The sequence below is a fragment of the Lissotriton vulgaris genome, chromosome 2_1 (genome assembly GCF_964263255.1).
Source record: "Lissotriton vulgaris chromosome 2_1, aLisVul1.2, whole genome shotgun sequence".
NCBI classification, from domain to species: Eukaryota; Metazoa; Chordata; class Amphibia; order Caudata; family Salamandridae; genus Lissotriton; species Lissotriton vulgaris.
The window spans coordinates 222814415-222832458 of NC_141687.1; the positions used below are offsets into that span (position 1 = coordinate 222814415).

At 44.3% G+C, this 18044-nt stretch overlaps 1 protein-coding gene across 2 annotated transcripts in view; it reads left to right on the top strand.

The window, feature by feature from the left end:
- LOC147729882 (uncharacterized) overlaps nucleotides 1-18044 on the top strand; it is a 157768-nt gene that overhangs the window by 110415 nt on the left and 29309 nt on the right. For both annotated transcript variants that reach the window (XM_086954795.1, XM_086954796.1), the window contains exon 8: nucleotides 10968-11078. In XM_086954795.1, coding sequence (XP_086810921.1) covers nucleotides 10968-11078 — 111 coding nt within the window. The remainder of the gene's footprint in view (nucleotides 1-10967; nucleotides 11079-18044) is intronic.

Sequence of the window (18044 nt, forward strand, 5' to 3'; positions counted from 1 at the left end):
CGCACACAATTCATCTAAGCCATCGCAGACTTCGTCAGCCCGCACGCCCTCACCTCATCTGACTACATCCTCCTAGGGGACCTCAACTTCCACCTGGAGAACAACAATGACAGCAACACCGCCGCCCTGCTGGACAACCTCGCCAACCTCGGACTCAAGCAACTGGTGAACACCCCCACCCACTACACCGGCCACACGCTTGACCCCATCTTCTCCTCCAGCAAGCACATCTCCTTCAGCCACTCCACCGGACTACACTGGACAGACCACAGCTGCGTCCACTTCAACTTCAGGAGAACCACGTCCCTCCACCACCCGCAACAGGTCCCCCACAGAAGCTGGAGCAAGATCACCGCGACCAGCTCACCACCTCCCCCAGCCGAACCCTCCCACCAACACAACGGACCCCAACGAAGCAGCCCACAACCTCACACAGTGGCTCACCAACTGCGCCAATGACCTGGCACCACTGAAGAACCCTCCCAGCAGACCCGGCAGCAAGAAAACCTCGTGGTTCACCAAAGACCTCAAACACTCCAAGAAAACCTGCCGCACCCTTGAGAAAGCCTGGCGCCGCGACCAGACTGCAGAAAACATGACAGTCCTCAAGGACGCCACCCGCAAACATCACCAGCTGATCTGCACCACCAAAAGGACAACATTCAAAGAACCACTGGACAATAACACCCACAACAGCAAGTAACTCTTCAACATCGTTAAAGAGCTCTCCAACCCCAGCGCCTGCAATAACGACATCACACCCTCGCAAGACCTCTGTAACTCACTCGCCTCGTTCTTCCACCGCAAGATCGCCGACATATACAACAGCTTCGGCGAACAGACCACGCACCCTACCACCGAACCAGCGCTCCCCACCACCACCCTCTGCGACTGGACCCCGGTCAGCACCGAAGACACCACCCGCATGATAAACACCATCCACTCCGGGTTCCCAACCGACCCCTGTCCACACCACATCTTCAAAAAGCCGACTCCATCATTGCACCCCAACTCTGGGACATCATCAACAGCTCCTTCGCTTCCGCCACCTTCCCGGAGAGCTGGAAACACGCCGAGCTCCGCGCCCTCCTGAAGAAACCCACCGCGGACCCCACGGACCTCAAAAACTTCCGCCCCATCTCGCTCCTCCCTTTCCCGGCCAAATTCATCGAGAAGACCGTCAAGAAACAACTCTCCGCCTTCCTCGAGACTAACAGATCCCTCGACCCCTCGCATTCTGGCTTCCGAGCAGCTACCAACGACATCAGGTCCCTACTCGACAACGGGAATACAGCTGCCCTCATCCTCCTGGACCTCTCAGCAGCCTTCGACACTGTATTCCACTGCACACTGATACGGCGCCTCAGCAACTCCAGAATCCAAGGAATGGCCTTGGATTGGATCATCTCGTTCCTTGCCGGAAGAACCCAGAGAGTCTGCCTACCCCCTGTCACATCCTCGTTTGCTTCCTGGGTTTGATGCGATGCACAAAGGGGTCCACCTCCCAACGTCCCCCACTCTGGAAAATACAGAGTAAGGAAGCAATCAGGTGAGGGAAAAAAGAGAAAAGAAGGAGCCGGAACCGCTGGGAGGAGGGATACCTAAAAAGAAGAACACAGGGTAAATACACAGGTAAAACAGTCTACACTCAAATTGTCTCGCTAGTACTATACTAATACCTGGGGCTGTACTGCAACCGACTAGAACCAAGACTATTCTTCCCAGAGATACTTCTCTCCAAGATCAATAAACGATAATCTATAACACAAGAGAACAAACCACATTACTCGCATGAGCATACCGGTCAACCAACCAACCCTCAGTGTATATCATACATACCATAAACAACCATTCACTGCTACCTAAAATATCAATCCAAGCAAACTAAGGAATCTTCATGAATGTGTATGAACGAACCCCAGCAGAAATAGGATAGCAGAATTCCAGGATTCACCCAGCGTAGTTCACAAAATAATAAACTCAATGTCCATAAGAATTCAGACGAGCAAAACTCCCAGCGCCCGACAATAGCGCGAGTTATCCAAGTATTAATCCCTCAAAATAAATCCAAGATATGAAACAGCCCTTATCTCATATCCGATAGTCAAAGTCAGTAGAAAAAGAAGAAAGCGCCTACCTGCGCTTTAACTGCTCAGTTGTTCTCGGCTCCACGCATAAGAATGCAGGAAAGAAGATCAGGAAACCAAAGTTTGTTTCCTTTCCAGAACAAGTACCCCAGGGAGTCGGTTCCGCTCTCAAAACGCTTCCTTCAGTGTGAGAGGCACCAGGAGGGGTCCTAGGAAGATTTAAACAGCGCAGCTCTGGAACGAGAGTCCTAGCGCTGTTTACCATTCAGCCTGCTTGAGCGAGACGCCGCTTCCAGCAACACACAACACCATCTCTCAGCAAGGCTGCACACAGGGACAGAACCAAACAGAATCCAAAAACGAAATCAGGAACAAATCCAAGGCGACGTGGAAGGTAGGTGAAACAAACCAGCAAGACTTCCGAACAAGACAGGATTACGCGCACAAGAGATGCGCCCAGGATGACCTATATAAGTTAAGCTCCTCCCACGATGTTGAGCATGCTGGGAGATGTAGTCCACTACTAGGTAGGCGCCGGGATCACCTCCTGACACCCCCCTTCCGATCCACGGCCACCGAAGTCAGCTGCGGCGTTCCTCAAGGATCATCGCTCAGCCCCACCCTCTTCAACGTCTACATGAGCCCTCTCGCAGCCATCGCGCACCAGTACAACCTTAACATCATCTCCTACGCTGACGACACCCAGCTGATCCTCTCCCTCACCAGCGACCCCGCCACCGCCAGAGCCAACCTCCAGGAAGGAATGAAAGACGTTGCAGAATGGATGAAGCTCAGCCGTCTGAAACTGAACTCAGACAAGACGGCAGTCCTCATCCTAGGACCATCTCCCTCTGCCTGGGACGACTCCTGGTGACCCTCCGCACTGGGCACCGCCACCAAGTCCACGGACCATGCACGCAACCTGGGCTTCATCCTGGACTCATCCCTCACGATGACCAAGCAAGTCAACGCCATCTTGTCATCCTGTTTCAACACCCTGCGCATGCTCCTAAAGATCTTCCGGTGGATCCCCACCGACACCAGGAAGACTGTCACCCAAGCCCTCGTCACCAGCCGACTGGACTACCGGAACACCCTCTACGCTGCGACCACAGCCAAACTCCAGAAAAGACTCCAGCGCATACAGAACGCCTCTGTACGACTCATCCTGGACATCCCCCATCACAGCCACATCTCTGCCCATCTGAGAGACCTTCACTGGCTCCCCCGTCAGCAAGAGAATCACGTTCAGACTCCTCACCCACTCACACAAGGTTCTCCACGATATGGGCCCTAAATACCTCAACAGCCGCCTCACATTTTACACACCCACCCGCCAACTCTGATCCGCCAGCCTCGCTCTCGCCGCCTGTCCCGCGAATTCGCAATGCCACCACCGGAGGAAGATCCTTCTCCTACCTGGCGGCCAAGACATGGAACTCCCTCCCCACCCCCCTACGGCTGACCCAGGACCATCTCTCCTTCAGGAAACAACTCAAGACCTGGCTGTTCAAGCAGTAGTGACTTCCCTCCCTCCCAGCGCCTTGAGACCCTAACGGGTGAGTAGCGCGCTTTACAAATTATTTGATTGATTGATTGATTGATAGTATGGGAAATCATGTGCTGTTTTTCAGAATTGCTTCTTGTCAGTATGAAGACCACTTGGCTCATTCCCAGTAATGTGGTGGGGAGTAGGCTGTACAAGCAGGTGTTGATCTGTGTGAAATACTGCCTTTTCTTCAGAATGATGGTGTGTGCAAAGCAATGTCGTTTTGCTTTCTGTGGTCGCCTAGTGTGGGATGGGTTGGTGTCTTGTTTAATGGGCCTTCTAGAACAGCTATTTCTCTTATCTGTGTTCCTTGTTGGTACAAGCCCCTGTTGCCCTATGCCTCTTATTGTTGCCAGCCACTCTCGGTGTGCTTAGTCAATTGATCTTTTTAGCTCAATGCCTCTTCTGTTCGATTTTTTTTCTGTTAATTGTTATTATTTCTCGGTTTGGAAGTGCCAGGAATAGTTTCTTTCCAATTCTTTCTCCACAGCTTCACCTTGGTGTGTTTTCTGGCCCTCATTGCCACTGTACTGTGCAGTGTCAGACATTTGCAATCCTTCAACTTCATCAAGGGAGGCCTTTAGGTTCCTCTTATTGGAAGGCCTCCACCATGATCCTGGGTGTCAGTGTGCTACGAGGGAGAAGGAGTGTGTTTGTCCTTCTTGGCCATTGGCCAAGACATGTGCCTCTAAGAGCAGGAAGATAAAGCACTGTTTCCCAAGTTGAGGTCCTTTTATCTGCTGGTTACATTGGAGGAGGCTTTAACTTTTCTTTATGTCCAACTCTGCATTTTATTGCTTTTTGTGCCTTTCTGTACACACACCTGTGGTCATTTTGCCCAATCCATATTTTGCACTAGAAATAAACATTTCTCTACTTCAGGGAGCACCACCACAAGTGTACATAATAACATGCTGTGCTGAGATTGCACGGTGGCTAAATTGCTAAATATGAGCAACCCTGTCAATATTTTACAGGGATACTTTTACATATAAAAGTCATTAGGATATTTCACGATATGGGTAAGGCTACAGGATGGATCATGTGTATTATTCCTAATGCACTACTCTCCAAGTCTTCACTACTCACACTACAAAGCAACATGTGTGCTGCTGATGCTCCCCTTGTCACTGGAGCCTCAAGGTTTGATCACACAATCCGTCCTAATTACTGTAAACGGTCATTCAGAAGCCACTTATATTTCGTTCACACTTTACTGCATCTGTTATGATGCTTTCCATCTAAAAACACTTATCAAAGGATTTAATAATTTCTGGAAACCTGTCGGACAACATAAGTCTAATTAGTCCTGTGTTTCAACACTACTATTATCTTTACAAATAAAGCTGTTGTGCATTCCTACTTGGGGAATGGCCTCAATATTGCGAGTCAGCTCCTAACTAAAATATATTTCAACCCGCTCTCTTTTCCACTGCCTCCCAGGAATCAGTTGTACTCCCCCGCCACACACAACTCTGTTCGCTAAAACACAAAAAAAACACATGTATACCTCCCGTATATACTTGATTTTCAATCTACATCTCGTATGTCATAATGACACAAATGAGTGATACCATTTCAAATTGGAATATACACAGGCTCCTCTCCACTGCCTTTCCCACTAATCCCATGAATTTAAAATTGCATTTATATAACACTTACCACCCATGACGAGGAGTTAAAGTGGTTTACACTACTCGGAAGCCCAAAGTTAGTGGTCAATCATTGGTTAATGGAATTAGTCTTGTTCTCAAAGAAACTATTCCATGGATTTTTACTTGTTTACTTGTTGTACATTAATGACTTAGGGGTGATCATTAGAGGGGGTTGTGTGAGAAGCAAATTGCTAATGGAATGAATAGATTTTTTAGGTTGCAGGGATATGGGACCCAAACATTGTGGCTGCCCTTCCTTTAGGCTTCCAAATCATCCGGCAAGACCGCCCTGAAGGGAGAGAAGGAGGTCTAGCCATCATACATAAATAGCAGTATCACTGCCGAGTAATCCCTGAATCTATTCCAGAATGTGAGAGCCTAGCATTTAGCTTGGAATTCTCCCCCAACAACTGTTTCTCAGGCACTGTTGTATACCGCCCCCCGGGGCCCTCTAAACAGTTTCATAAGCACCTTCCATCTGTTGTTGCCGAACGGGTCACAACTGCCTCGAATTACACATCGTTAGGCGACATCAATTTTCACTTTGATGCCACCCTGGATCATACCGCCATGACGTTGGCAGATGATTTAGGGGCCCTACAGCTAGTACAACGGGTTGAGGCACCCACCCATATTAAGGGTCATCTTTTGGACCCAGTGTTTAGTAACTGTACAGAGCTTGTGGTTGGGCTACCAATTTCACTCCCCTGGACTGACCACCTACTTGTGCCCCTTACCTGGACTACACATAAGTCACCCCTCCCTAGCCCCATTGTAAGGAACGCTAGAATTTGGGCCCGACTACCAGTTGACTCCTGGTCCAATAGACTCGCGATCGCTCAGCCCTCTTACAACAGGGACCCATATGTGGCCAATCAAGAATATGAAGAATGGATTGCACAATCCCTTGAGGCCACCCTTCCCCTTCGTAAAATCATATCGAAACGCTCACAAAAAACCGCCCCTTGGTACTCGGAGGCCCTTAGGGAAAAGAAACGTCACTGCAGGAAACTAGAAAGACGGTGGCGCCTGGATTACTCACTGGATGAGAAAATCCAATATAGAGAGGCAATCAAATCCTACAAGGTCGAGGTTAAATCGGCCCAGTCTACCTACTTCTCGACAAAATCTTGCGAGCCAAGTCTAAACCGAAGGAAATCTTCCAAATAGTTAAAAGCCTCACCAAACTTCCCTCCCTTGGCTTGCACACGGGTAAAACCACAGCCCACTGCAATGACTTGGCAGAATTTTTCCATCACAAAGTCAATCAAATCTATTCCTCTTTTCATTCCATAGCACCAGATTCCAGAGCTCAGGGACAGGCAAACCTGAGGGATGCTCCATCACAACCCCCGATAATTTTGGAACACTTCCCATTGCTAGACTCCACTTCCCCTTGCTAGAGAGCACGCCAAGTAAAATCTGGGTCACCATGTGACCCAGCACCCCCAGAAGTTATGATGCTGGCACCGCAGGTCGTTCTACCCACCATCATGAACCTCCAGAATGCCTCCATCACCTCCGGTACCGTCCCTCCTGCCTGGAAGCGGGCCATGGTCCGTGCTCTGCTGAAAAAAACGAATCTGGATCCAGGGGACTTCAGTGGTTACCGTCCGATCTCCTTGCTCCCCTGGGTGAGCAAAATTCTCGAGAGGCACATCAACATCCATCTGGTGGACTTTCTCGAGAATAATCAGCTGTTAGATGCCACCCAGACGGGTTTTCGACCAAGGCATGGGACGGAGACCGCTCTGCTGGCAGTCACCGAGGAAACCAGAAGGATCTTGGACCAGGGGGATCAGTGGCAGTGATCCTCCTTGACCTAAGCGCGGCATTCGACACGGTCAGCCATGACACCTTGCTGAGCCGTCTCTCGAATGTCGGAATATCAGGCGGGGCATGGCTGTGGCTCAAATCATTTTTGAGCAACAGGTCCTTCCAAATTTTTGATGGAGACATGGTATGTACGAGCAGACCGCTGAGATGTGGAGTCCCGCAGGGCTCCTCCCTAAGCCCTGCGCTCTTTAACATCTATATGAGACCGCTAGCTGAAGTTGTCAGTCCGTTTGGTATTAAAATCATTTCTTACGCGGATGACACTCAGCTAGTGGTCTCCCTGGCGCAGGAGGATGGCCTATCAGTATCAGCGGGGCTGACGAAGTGTCTGGAGGAGGTAAAGGGGTGGATGACTTTGTCCTCCCTCAAACTGAATGGGGACAAAACGGAGCTGATGCTCCTGGGTCCTACGAACCCCATATTTTTCAACTCCCTCTGGCCCCCATGCCTAGGCACCCCTCCAACCCCCAAGGACAACATAAAGAGCCTGGGGATCTGGCTGGACAAGGCTCTATCCTTCAATACTCAGGCCACAAAACTCTCAGCTACCTGCTTTGGTCTCCTTCGGATGTTGAAGAAAGTTCTTCCACTTCTACCTATGGAGGCAAAACAAGTGGCCATTCAGGGCCTGATTCAGTCCCGACTGGACTTTAGCAATGTCCTTTATCTCAGTGTCCCTGAATATACACTGCGTAAGTTGCAGATAGTTCAAAACTGCGCAGCCCGCACATTGCTCCAGCTGCCGCGCAGACTGTCAGCCAAACCTGGACTGAGCAGTCTGCATTGGCTACCGGTACGACAAAGAATTGCCTTTAAGGCTATGTGTATATCCCATCAAGCCTTCTGGGACACAGGACCGGCTATCGTCCGTGATCAATAACACAATACCATCCCAGTAGAAATCTTCGCTCTAGCCAGGCGTTTATGGCCACAGTCCCTAGAATAAAAAAGGCAAGAGCTGGCGGCAGGATGTTTACATACAATGCCTCCAAGCTATGGAATTCACTCCCCCTTCAACTCAGGTCAAACCAGAATCTGTCCTCCTTTCGGAAGCATTTGAAGACTTTCCTTTTTAATGCTCCCCACTAATCCCTCCAGCGATTTCCCTCTGTTAAGCAAATTATTAGCGCTTGGACGCCTCAGGGCAACAATCGCGCTCTACAAATATATTTTTCATTTCATTTATTTCATTTCATATGGTTTCAAAGAAAAAGAAGTAAAGTTAAGCATCCAGTTTAGAGTAGTCTATATCTACAGGAGGCATGCAGAACCTAGAAGGGCAGGAGAGGGGCATTCAAAATAAATATGGGAGAACAAATGTAAAGTTTAGGTCAAGGTAATTTTTTCATGCAGGGTTTTAGGAATATAGCATGGAGATTTTTACACAGCATGAAGTCTGTGCACATAAACCAGTAGAAACACATTTTAAGTTGTACTGTAAAGGAATGTGTTTTAACAGCTTTGTAGAGACACTTTAACTTTCAAGAGGTGGCAAATACTTGCTACGCTTCAAAAAGCAGCTGCAGTGCTTGTTGACACTCCTTTACGAGTGACCGTCAAGCAGTGACATTTAAGGGTATCCCAGTACCCATATTTACTATTTGACTTTGACAACTCCATTGATAAAATTCTTGTGCACATCACCAGGCTGTAGTTGTGATATAATTAATTGCAAACCCAGAAAAGATACCTATGTGTACCTACTTCTGTAGTACATTTAATGCTATGAAGTATTATTACAGGTTATGCATGCAAATCATGTTACACCATACCGACTACATGTTATGTTAGGTTAGGTAAACACTCGCCAACCTAATACATAACACGGCATTTGATAAAAATGTTGCAGCAATCCTCATTACTAAATTCAGAAGAAAGTCTATATGGTACATTCATTATTCATTACCTGGTTCGGAATGGCGTGGGAAAGTTCTGCCCCTTGCCTACACCCTAAAGAGCAGTGGCTACCACAGACCAGACTCCACGTTGCACAGAATGTATGGTTCTTGTGCTCTCACCATAAATCTCCAGCATTCATTTTGCCTCATAGTGGTGCAGACATACCACCTTGCAGGATATATTTGTATATATACTTATACTTATTGTGTATGACCCAGGTTGATGGAGGTGGTCGGCTCCAGGTCACCTACTCAATAGCTTTCCCAAAGACCATCTTCCCATGTGTGGTTTTCATCACCTAAAGAACTCTCACTCACCACTTGGTGCTATTTGCCATATCAATTGATAAACTATTAGTTTTCATTGAACAATCATCCTTCTGCTGTCACTACTCTTATCCCTTTTGCCCTTTCACACATGGAAATGTGGAAACTCACAGTTTTGCTGCAGACTATGGCTCTATTCATTCTGTAACAGTCTAGCGTCTCCCTCTTTCAGGCACTAGATCCTACATTATTTATGCTAGTAATGGAAAGTGGGGTGAAACATAGTACCAGTCACAATCTCATAGGATGCCTTTGGCCTGATTTGAACTTAAAATGGCTAATTGTATTGGCTAACAGCCTGTTTGTAAAGTCTAACTCGTATTCTAGAAGGAGGGCTGCTGTAAGTAATCAATTGAATGGAGTAGTTCACCCTATTTCTTACCTTTACGCATCTACCATGCTCTTGTGCCATCCATTGCACAAGAATATCATAAACAAAAGCAATCTACGTTAATTTATACCCACCATTACAGTCTAAGGAGCTCTCTGATGACTGATTAGTGATTGGATATCATAATTTGTTTCATCATTGCTTCCTCATTCAAGTACTTTATCACCATTGCTTTGACCTATCAATGCTTTGTTTTGAACCTTCTAATGACAATTATTCCAACTCATCACTTAAACATACCATCACTTTGACTCCATACACATAACCTTAATCTTAAACCTAGTTCTATACCCTTTGCCTAATTTAATTAAATTGAGTTAATACTACCACTAACCCAGTATTAAACCAAATGAAAAACCTTATTTTCATCATAATGCTAGCACAAGCCCTGAACTAAATTAAACTGAATTACATTCTGTTTATTCAGATTAATACTAACCATAATGGCAACACTAAACTAAATTGTATTACATTTAAAAAAAGATGTAACCTAAGACTATCCCTAAAATATATTAAATTGATACTAACCTTAATCCTAATTTAAATGAAAGAAAATGAAATAAAATAAATGGGTACCTTTTTTCATACTAAACTTCAACTCTAATTAAATTAAAGTAAATGAATACTAAGAAAATGTGGCTTAACGGCTGGAGCAGTTGACTTCAAGTCTGGGGAACCAGGTTGGAGTCTCTGCAGGAACTCCCAACATCCTGTGATTCTGGGAAATTCACTTAATCTCTCCATGCCTAACACAATGAATGTGTCTGTCTGTAACGTAACTGGTGCTCATATAAACCTCTATGATACCCCTGGGTCGAGTTTGAGCTATGAAAAAATCTGCCCCCCCCCCAAAAAAAAAACATAACCTAAATTAAAAATGAGTTGATGTAAATTATTTAATAAATAAATATATTTAAAGAAAATAAGCAACCTTATTCTAACCCTAAGGCTAAGCTATACATACTGTAAGAGTTGAATTCCTGATGCTTTTATCGAAATTATAGTAAGCATCAGTTCAAGTAGTGGTGTAGTTTGATGGGAAAGCAGTAATGGCCAGATAAAGTAATGATTGTACACCCTGCTGAGCACAATCTTGTTTTGCTTTGGAATACACTCAGATAACACACAAAAAAATGAGACAAGGGCATATTTTATTGTCATTACTGTGAAAGGGGTTCTTCACCTTGCAAACGTTACAAATTTGTAAATGTGTTTACATTACAGGTCCTGGTGTTACACCTTCAGCTGCGTCCATTGGCATTAAGGAGGAGGGAGATAACTATCCTCTAGGCTTCCAGGGCTTTAAGAAAATGGGGAGTATTTGCAAGCCTACAGGTGAGTGAACTTGGGCACTCTGCTGAGAATAATATATGCATATAAGATTTCTTTCTTATTTCTGTTCTGCATGTAGATCTTTAGCTAAAGCTCTTGATATTCAGTTCCTTAAGGCTGCCGAGAGCCACTACGCAATAACAATGAGGCAATATGTTGTAAGTCTGTGAATAACAAAATAATAAATAGGGACTGTGCTGATCTTAGTGATCAAATTACATTAATAAATGAAATTGAAGGGTGAATAGGAACGTATTAGTATAAATGTTGTGCATGTTTAACAACAAAATGTATCTTGAGAATTGTTCATATTTGCAATTCATTCCTGTCTGTAAGTATCCTATTTAAAATGAAAGACAGTCCTTTTACTTTGGTGCAGTTGAAGCACATTTGTTTCTGTTTCGAAAATTCTAATCTTTGTTAGCATAAACCACATTATGGTACATTTAGAACCTCTTTCAGAAACGCATCATGGCGCATCAATTTACTATAGACAAATGTTTCATATGTTCTATGACATTGTGCGATAAAAAGCAACCCAACATTTCATGATGAAATAATCTGTGCTTTGTTTACTTTTTAACAACACGTTTTGCTATTGATAGACAAACGTAATTTTTTTTGAAACTCCATTATCCGTACAACGAACCATTTCACAATTATGTCTTTCCCGTATTTATCGCCTAATGTACTTTAGCAAAGCATTGGTAATTACACTGTGAAAATAATAGATCCATAGAGATTATTGGGCTAGTCTAGATTCAATAGTGATAAAACTGTAAAATGTATTGTTATCAATTAACAGTTTAGTTTCTTTATAGATATGGGTAACATTTAACAGTGCGAAGGAAATATAATGCCTGCCTACAAAAGAAAACATGTATTCTTTGTTTGCACATTCATATACAAAAATAATCACTCAGGAAAACACCTGCCCATACTATGAGTAATGGCTATTGTTTAGTCCGTGATTGTAACACTGCCATCCAGAGTAACACGTACAATTTTACATGTATCGCATTAAATACTCATAGTAATTTCAAAGCAGAAGAGCATCTGTTGCTGGCACCTGCCACCTGTAACCCTTATCTTTTGTACTGAGAAATAATTGATCCACTAAAGAGGTGAAAATACAGTGGGTATTATACAGGAATTTTAAACGTAATTATCTCTTAAATAGAAGGTACATCAGATTTTTATTTTCTTGGTTTCTATCGGTTATTTTTACCTCTTTGGTTATTGATCAAAGACTGGAGAATGACTGGGTCACCCCCTCTGGGGTAATGATCCCCAAAGTGGGTATGGTACCATTTGTTCAGATCTTCAATGCTGGTCATGAGAGAAGAGACACCAATGCGGATGTTCCACTGCAGCAGAGGGCAGCACTGCCGCTATTTGGTGGAATCTTAACCTAACCAGTGTTCCCCTAATGTGACCTCTATTTTTCTCTGGAACATTTACTGCCTTCCTTGTCTTTGGTCTTGTCTACAGAGAACTGTTGCTATCCGGTAAGATCTCGTCAAACAACATTTAGCATTATACACATCGAGAAGGGGGCTTTTGGACTGCCATTTTCAACATCGACTACTGTTGTCCAGTGAGCCTGTAGCATTGGCTTACAGGGGTGTCCATCAGTGTTAGTATCAGCCCATTGTATATAGAAGATTTGAACACTTTTCAAAAGTAGTTCAGAAATGCACTGGCTTCACTTTTTTATAGCTCACCTAAAACTCACTCATCCATGCCATTTCACTCCAGCGATTCCCTCTGGTTGTAATCCTGCATTCATGTTTTACTTTTTTTTGCATGTGAGAATATCAAATGCAGAAATATTGTCAGAAAAAATACTGTGTCCTAAATATTGAATAGTAGACTTTCATTCCATTGGGTGTAGATTTTCAATTATTCTTCCTACCAAGTCCATATTTGTATAAATGATATTTAGGACACATTAATTATGGCAAGCAACATTCTGACCAAGATATTCTGGTACCATACTGCTTAGAGAGCTCTTTCCCTGCAAAGTGGTACCTGGGCACTTGCTTTTTGTGTAAGCTCCGGCATGCTTCTATTTTTATTTTTACTTTACCATTCCAACATGGATTTTAGCTATTTTGGAATGGTAAAGTCATCACCTATGCGCATATGGGGACCATCATGGAATGGTTTAGAAAATAGCCACTGTGTGCATATGCATTACGGCAAATGCAGGCCAAGGATAGGAGCACCAATACAAACAATTATTGTCAAAGCCAATAGGTCAGTGCTCATCTTGTACAGCAAGACCAATTGACTTTACTGATGCTTGTTTATTTTATCCTAATGTGTTACATGGAGTGCAGGGTGTCGTTATTTAATCCTGCTAATGAAACATTAGACATAATGCTGCAAAACAAACAGTTTTCATTGGAAGAGAGGAAGATTATATCCCTGTATTCAGGAGAAAATATTTTGATTTGACTATCAACACTTTTCAACCTTTATCAATTTGTTGTACAAAAGCACCAGCAGTTTTTTCAACTTAATCAAAATAGTATGCCTACCCTTTCTATCGCTAACATTCCAGAAGGGAAACTAAGCACATTTTAACTTACTGCAAACTTCAAGATTATAATAAAAAAGCAGGTACCAGCATGTCAAAACGGCCTAAAAGTCCAGAACTCAAAACATTGTGCGTAAGAGTTCTGCCTGGTATTTATTTATAAACACAAGGTCTTTTTTTTAATGCGCCCTTGTTAGTATGCAGATTGCTCATCTACAGGGATTTTAGAGTGCAGAGTAATGAGATATTTTGGTACCATAAAATACAGCACACCGTGCACACTAATATAAGGCGCATGTCAAATAAACATTCTAAATGGACATTACAGGGGTTTTTGAGCCCTGGGCACAGACACAGAATTTGTTAATGCATATAAAACAACCTCTGTTGTGCGTTTTACGGAGGAATTTTCGAAAAGCCGTATTGGCATAGAGACGTCATTCACAGCAGAAAATGACAGACGTGTCCTCTGTGTATCCAGTGCCCAGCTCCCACCTCTGCCAAAGGGTTTTAGTGTTATGGCAGGTTCTTTCTTCACTGATTATGTAGGCTCCAAATTTTGAGTAAAGAGCCATTGTACATGTTGTCAAATGGTAAAAATGTAATCATTAGATGACAAAGCAATGATTCAGGTAAAAATATCTTAATGGAGACTCATGTTTCATTTAGGAAAGCTGTCCCGAAGGTTACACATATCTTATAAGCTCTAATATCAATCCACTCGATTGCTTAGCTCTCATAGACAAAGACTTCAGAGATGTTTTCAGGTTATAGTAATAGAACAAGCACAGATTTTAGACAGCATAGCTGGTCTATACATCACCCACATCATTCTAGCTTTGTACAGCAGATCTGTACACCAAGTAACTAAACTCTTACATGCTAGTGCTCAGTAAAACTATCCATCAGTTTACACATTACTCAGGGTTCGGCTGCAGCCAACATGATGTCCTTCAGGCTACAGATTTCTTTGAAACTTTAGTATCAGATAGCAACGTTGTGTGCCTAATTATACAGATGTTACGGTCTAAGATTGCCTGTCCAAACCACTTTCTAGTTGTCAATATTCAGCTGTCATTAGCTAAGCTGATGGTGTGATCTGTGTCCATGATTCTTAGGTAATAGCTGCCTCTGAAATGTGCAATGTATATGGCGGAGGGTGGTTGTGACGTAGGCTTCCTTCCTCGTGCAGTGCCTAGTAAAAAAAAAGTAAGTAATCCTACAGTTTCACCAGCAAAAAGGGCTGAATATGTAGTACCCTTCACATTGCCAAAGACCTTTCATAGAGCCCTCCCTCTTCTGCTGCTTGGTTGAGAGCACCTGTCGTTCTCAGCCATGCATAGAGGAGACGGGGACATAGGTGTTTCAATAATCCAAGCTTCTGCCTGTCCCTGTTACTCCATTGATTCTATTTTTGTCCAGGACCTAAGTTGGAGGCAGAGGACCTCATGCATTGCCAATTATATTAGATGGGGCGGTTAATAACATGTGTATTTGCTTGTTTTTCAGGGCCCTGGCATAATTGAGGCCCTGGTCGCAGTGATTTGTAGACCATTTTTTCCAAACCGTTCTAGGGAATGGTGAACCCCAAAACCCATGGAGACCATAATGCTTACCTGCCATAAATTATTCACATATTTCATTAGTCCACATTTCAATTCTCTGGATGTTTCACCAATTTGTTTGAAATTGCACCATATGCTGCTATTGTTCTAAAAATAGATGTTCAGGGAGAAAGTGTTAGAATCCCTACTCAATTGCTTAGTCCAACTCATGGAGGGTGTTTTTGCTTTACCGCTTTCAAAGTTAACCAGTTGCCACTAGTATGAAGCGATGGTCCTCCCACAAGCATATTATGAAATGGGGTAGCTTGCACTGCATTTTTACTCATGCCACGTGCGGAACCCTGGAACATGATTCCTGTGCCGCACCAAAACGCATAAATATTGCAGTGGCAGCCTTGAGAGAAATCTCATTTTGCCCATTCCCGGTTCATCTATGTCTGACCCCAAAGCTGTCCTGTAGCTTACATGAGTTTGCAGGTTCTCGTCTATACCAACAGGGCTTTCCCCAGGGTCAAAGAGATATTACTGGTTCAGGCATCTTCCAGCAAAGGTATTCCATATGCTACACAGATTTTACAGGCTTAGGCCTCCAGCAGCAGACTTTTGCATGTGGCTGTAGAGCTATTACAGGCTTAGTATACATGCAGCTGAGCAAAATGTCAAATGCATATGCTTCTGAAAGTTACCCATAACTGCAAAAATAGCAAATCTGTAGCTTAAGTTATACTGATTTTACAGTCTTGGGCATCTGACAACCATACTCCCTTCTGGTTACGCAGCTCTCGCAGGCTCAGGTATATGCCAGTAGATGTCCATCAAAGATACACTGGCCTCTCAGACGCAGGCCTATTTCAGCAACTATACAAGTTTCAGAGAATTAAACATGTGACTTTATAACTATCCTTGATTTACAAAGATCTTTTTGGCACAAGTATTGTGATGTAAAGCAAAGCCTCACATTGTACACATCTACTGTGTTTAGGTTTGTGGTAGCATAGCTATGCTTTATTCAGTGGTGGCTGGAGATATTTGAAAGTGGTTGTGCCTAAAAGTTAGCGATGAGTTTTAAGTAGGCTTAAGAAACTTAAAGAAAGACCTACAGTGACTGTTAATGTACTTAAAGTATCAATAAGCATGTGGGGCCAAATTGTGCAGAAGACCCCAACAAACTCCCTGCAACCACTCTTCCTCAGATAAGTTAAAGCAGCTCGTGAACACCTTGTGATACATCTGCCTCACATTCACAAATAAATTCATAAACAAACAGCAGGCAGCTTCATAAAAACACTCACAATGTTTCATTGTTTGCAATTACCTCTGGCAGTGCCGGCAAAGGCGGGGGTGTGCTGCACATGCTCAGGGCTGATTGAGCTTTGCTGCCGGGGGGAGGTTGCTGTGGCCTGAAACAGGGGTTAAGTGTGAGAATCAAGGTGGAGCGATTAGCACCGGAGTAAAGTGAAGTGGAGCAGACGAACGGCTGAAGAACTGGTGAGCTGGGCCAGTGTCAATATCAGTTTTTCACTAAGTCCTGTTTCACCGTCCCACAGCACTGTGCTGTGTATAAGTGAAAGGCGCATTGAACATGGGGCGTGGTAGAGACATGAGACGTGTTCATTTACAAGGCAATTACAATACTTCTCGCATGGATGGAACAAGCTTAACTATCTAGCTCAGCTATAATGAGAACACTAGTATGTATACCTACCTGTTTATCAACAGCCTCATTGTATGAGCTGTCTGCTTTACTTCCTGTTTCCTGATAACTCAAGCACACTTAAATGTACGTGAGGTCATGAAGTAAACAGCGATGCTGCAGGCCTCCACGCCATCACGCTTCTCGAGGTCACATCTTTAGGCCTTAGGCTGCGCCAAAAAAATCATGGGCCACAGTGAAGTGAAGGAACGGAAGGCTGTACTACAGCCAACTTGAACCTAACCAATCCTGGAGCTGTTCTCATGCTATTTTCAGCATAAGAGAGAAGCCCTAGGATTTGTTTGAGCAGGCTAACCCAGCGTTTCTTTGGAGGCTAGGTGCCTGCAATCCTCCCGCAGTTTAACACTGATGGGATTCAGGCTGAAGTGCTCATGTCATGCTGGCGGTTGCAAGAAGGCTGGCCAATCTGACATGCGCACTCCGCACCGGAAGCTGTTAGCTTCACCGTCCTGCTGTTACCATCAGCCCTGCCGCCCCCGCTCTCCGACAATCACGCTAGAACAGTGCTGGCTGTAATTACTGGTAATGAACCTTTCACGTACCTGCTGTGCTCGCAGCAGACAGGCGATGCTCCTCCGTCCTTGGACAGGAACTGCCACTGGCTTCATGTTACTAATCTGGGAAACAGTGTATCCTCCTTTTTTTTATAACTTTATTTTATTAGTTTTCAAGCAGGCAAGGATACAACGAAGAAAATCCACAATAGCCCAGTCATATCACAACCAGCCCATGCGTTGCCTTAAGCATCTAATCACAGGTTTCTGTGGTCATTTCCCACTATTAATGTACATGTGGAGGAAAAATGTCCATCTGTGGGCCATGAGTTTAAAGCGTACGTTGATGAGCAGTATGTAAATCTATTCCATAGCGATACCTGCCCGCAAACCTCCCCCTTCCTTCCCCCTACCCCAACTCCCCCTCCCACCCAACCCGGAACTGGTGTGCCATTGCGCTGTGTAGAAGTGGAGTTGAATTATCATCTAAGATGTATCTGCAGACTGCGGAGCGAAGGTATTTGGAGGAAGTAAATTCATTGAATTCGTGTGCCAGCAACGAGAGGATAGGACGCCACGTGGTGTGGAAAGAGGCAGCGTAGTGTGTAAGGTTAGCTTGTATTCGTTCCATGCCAATGATGTACCACAATTTGT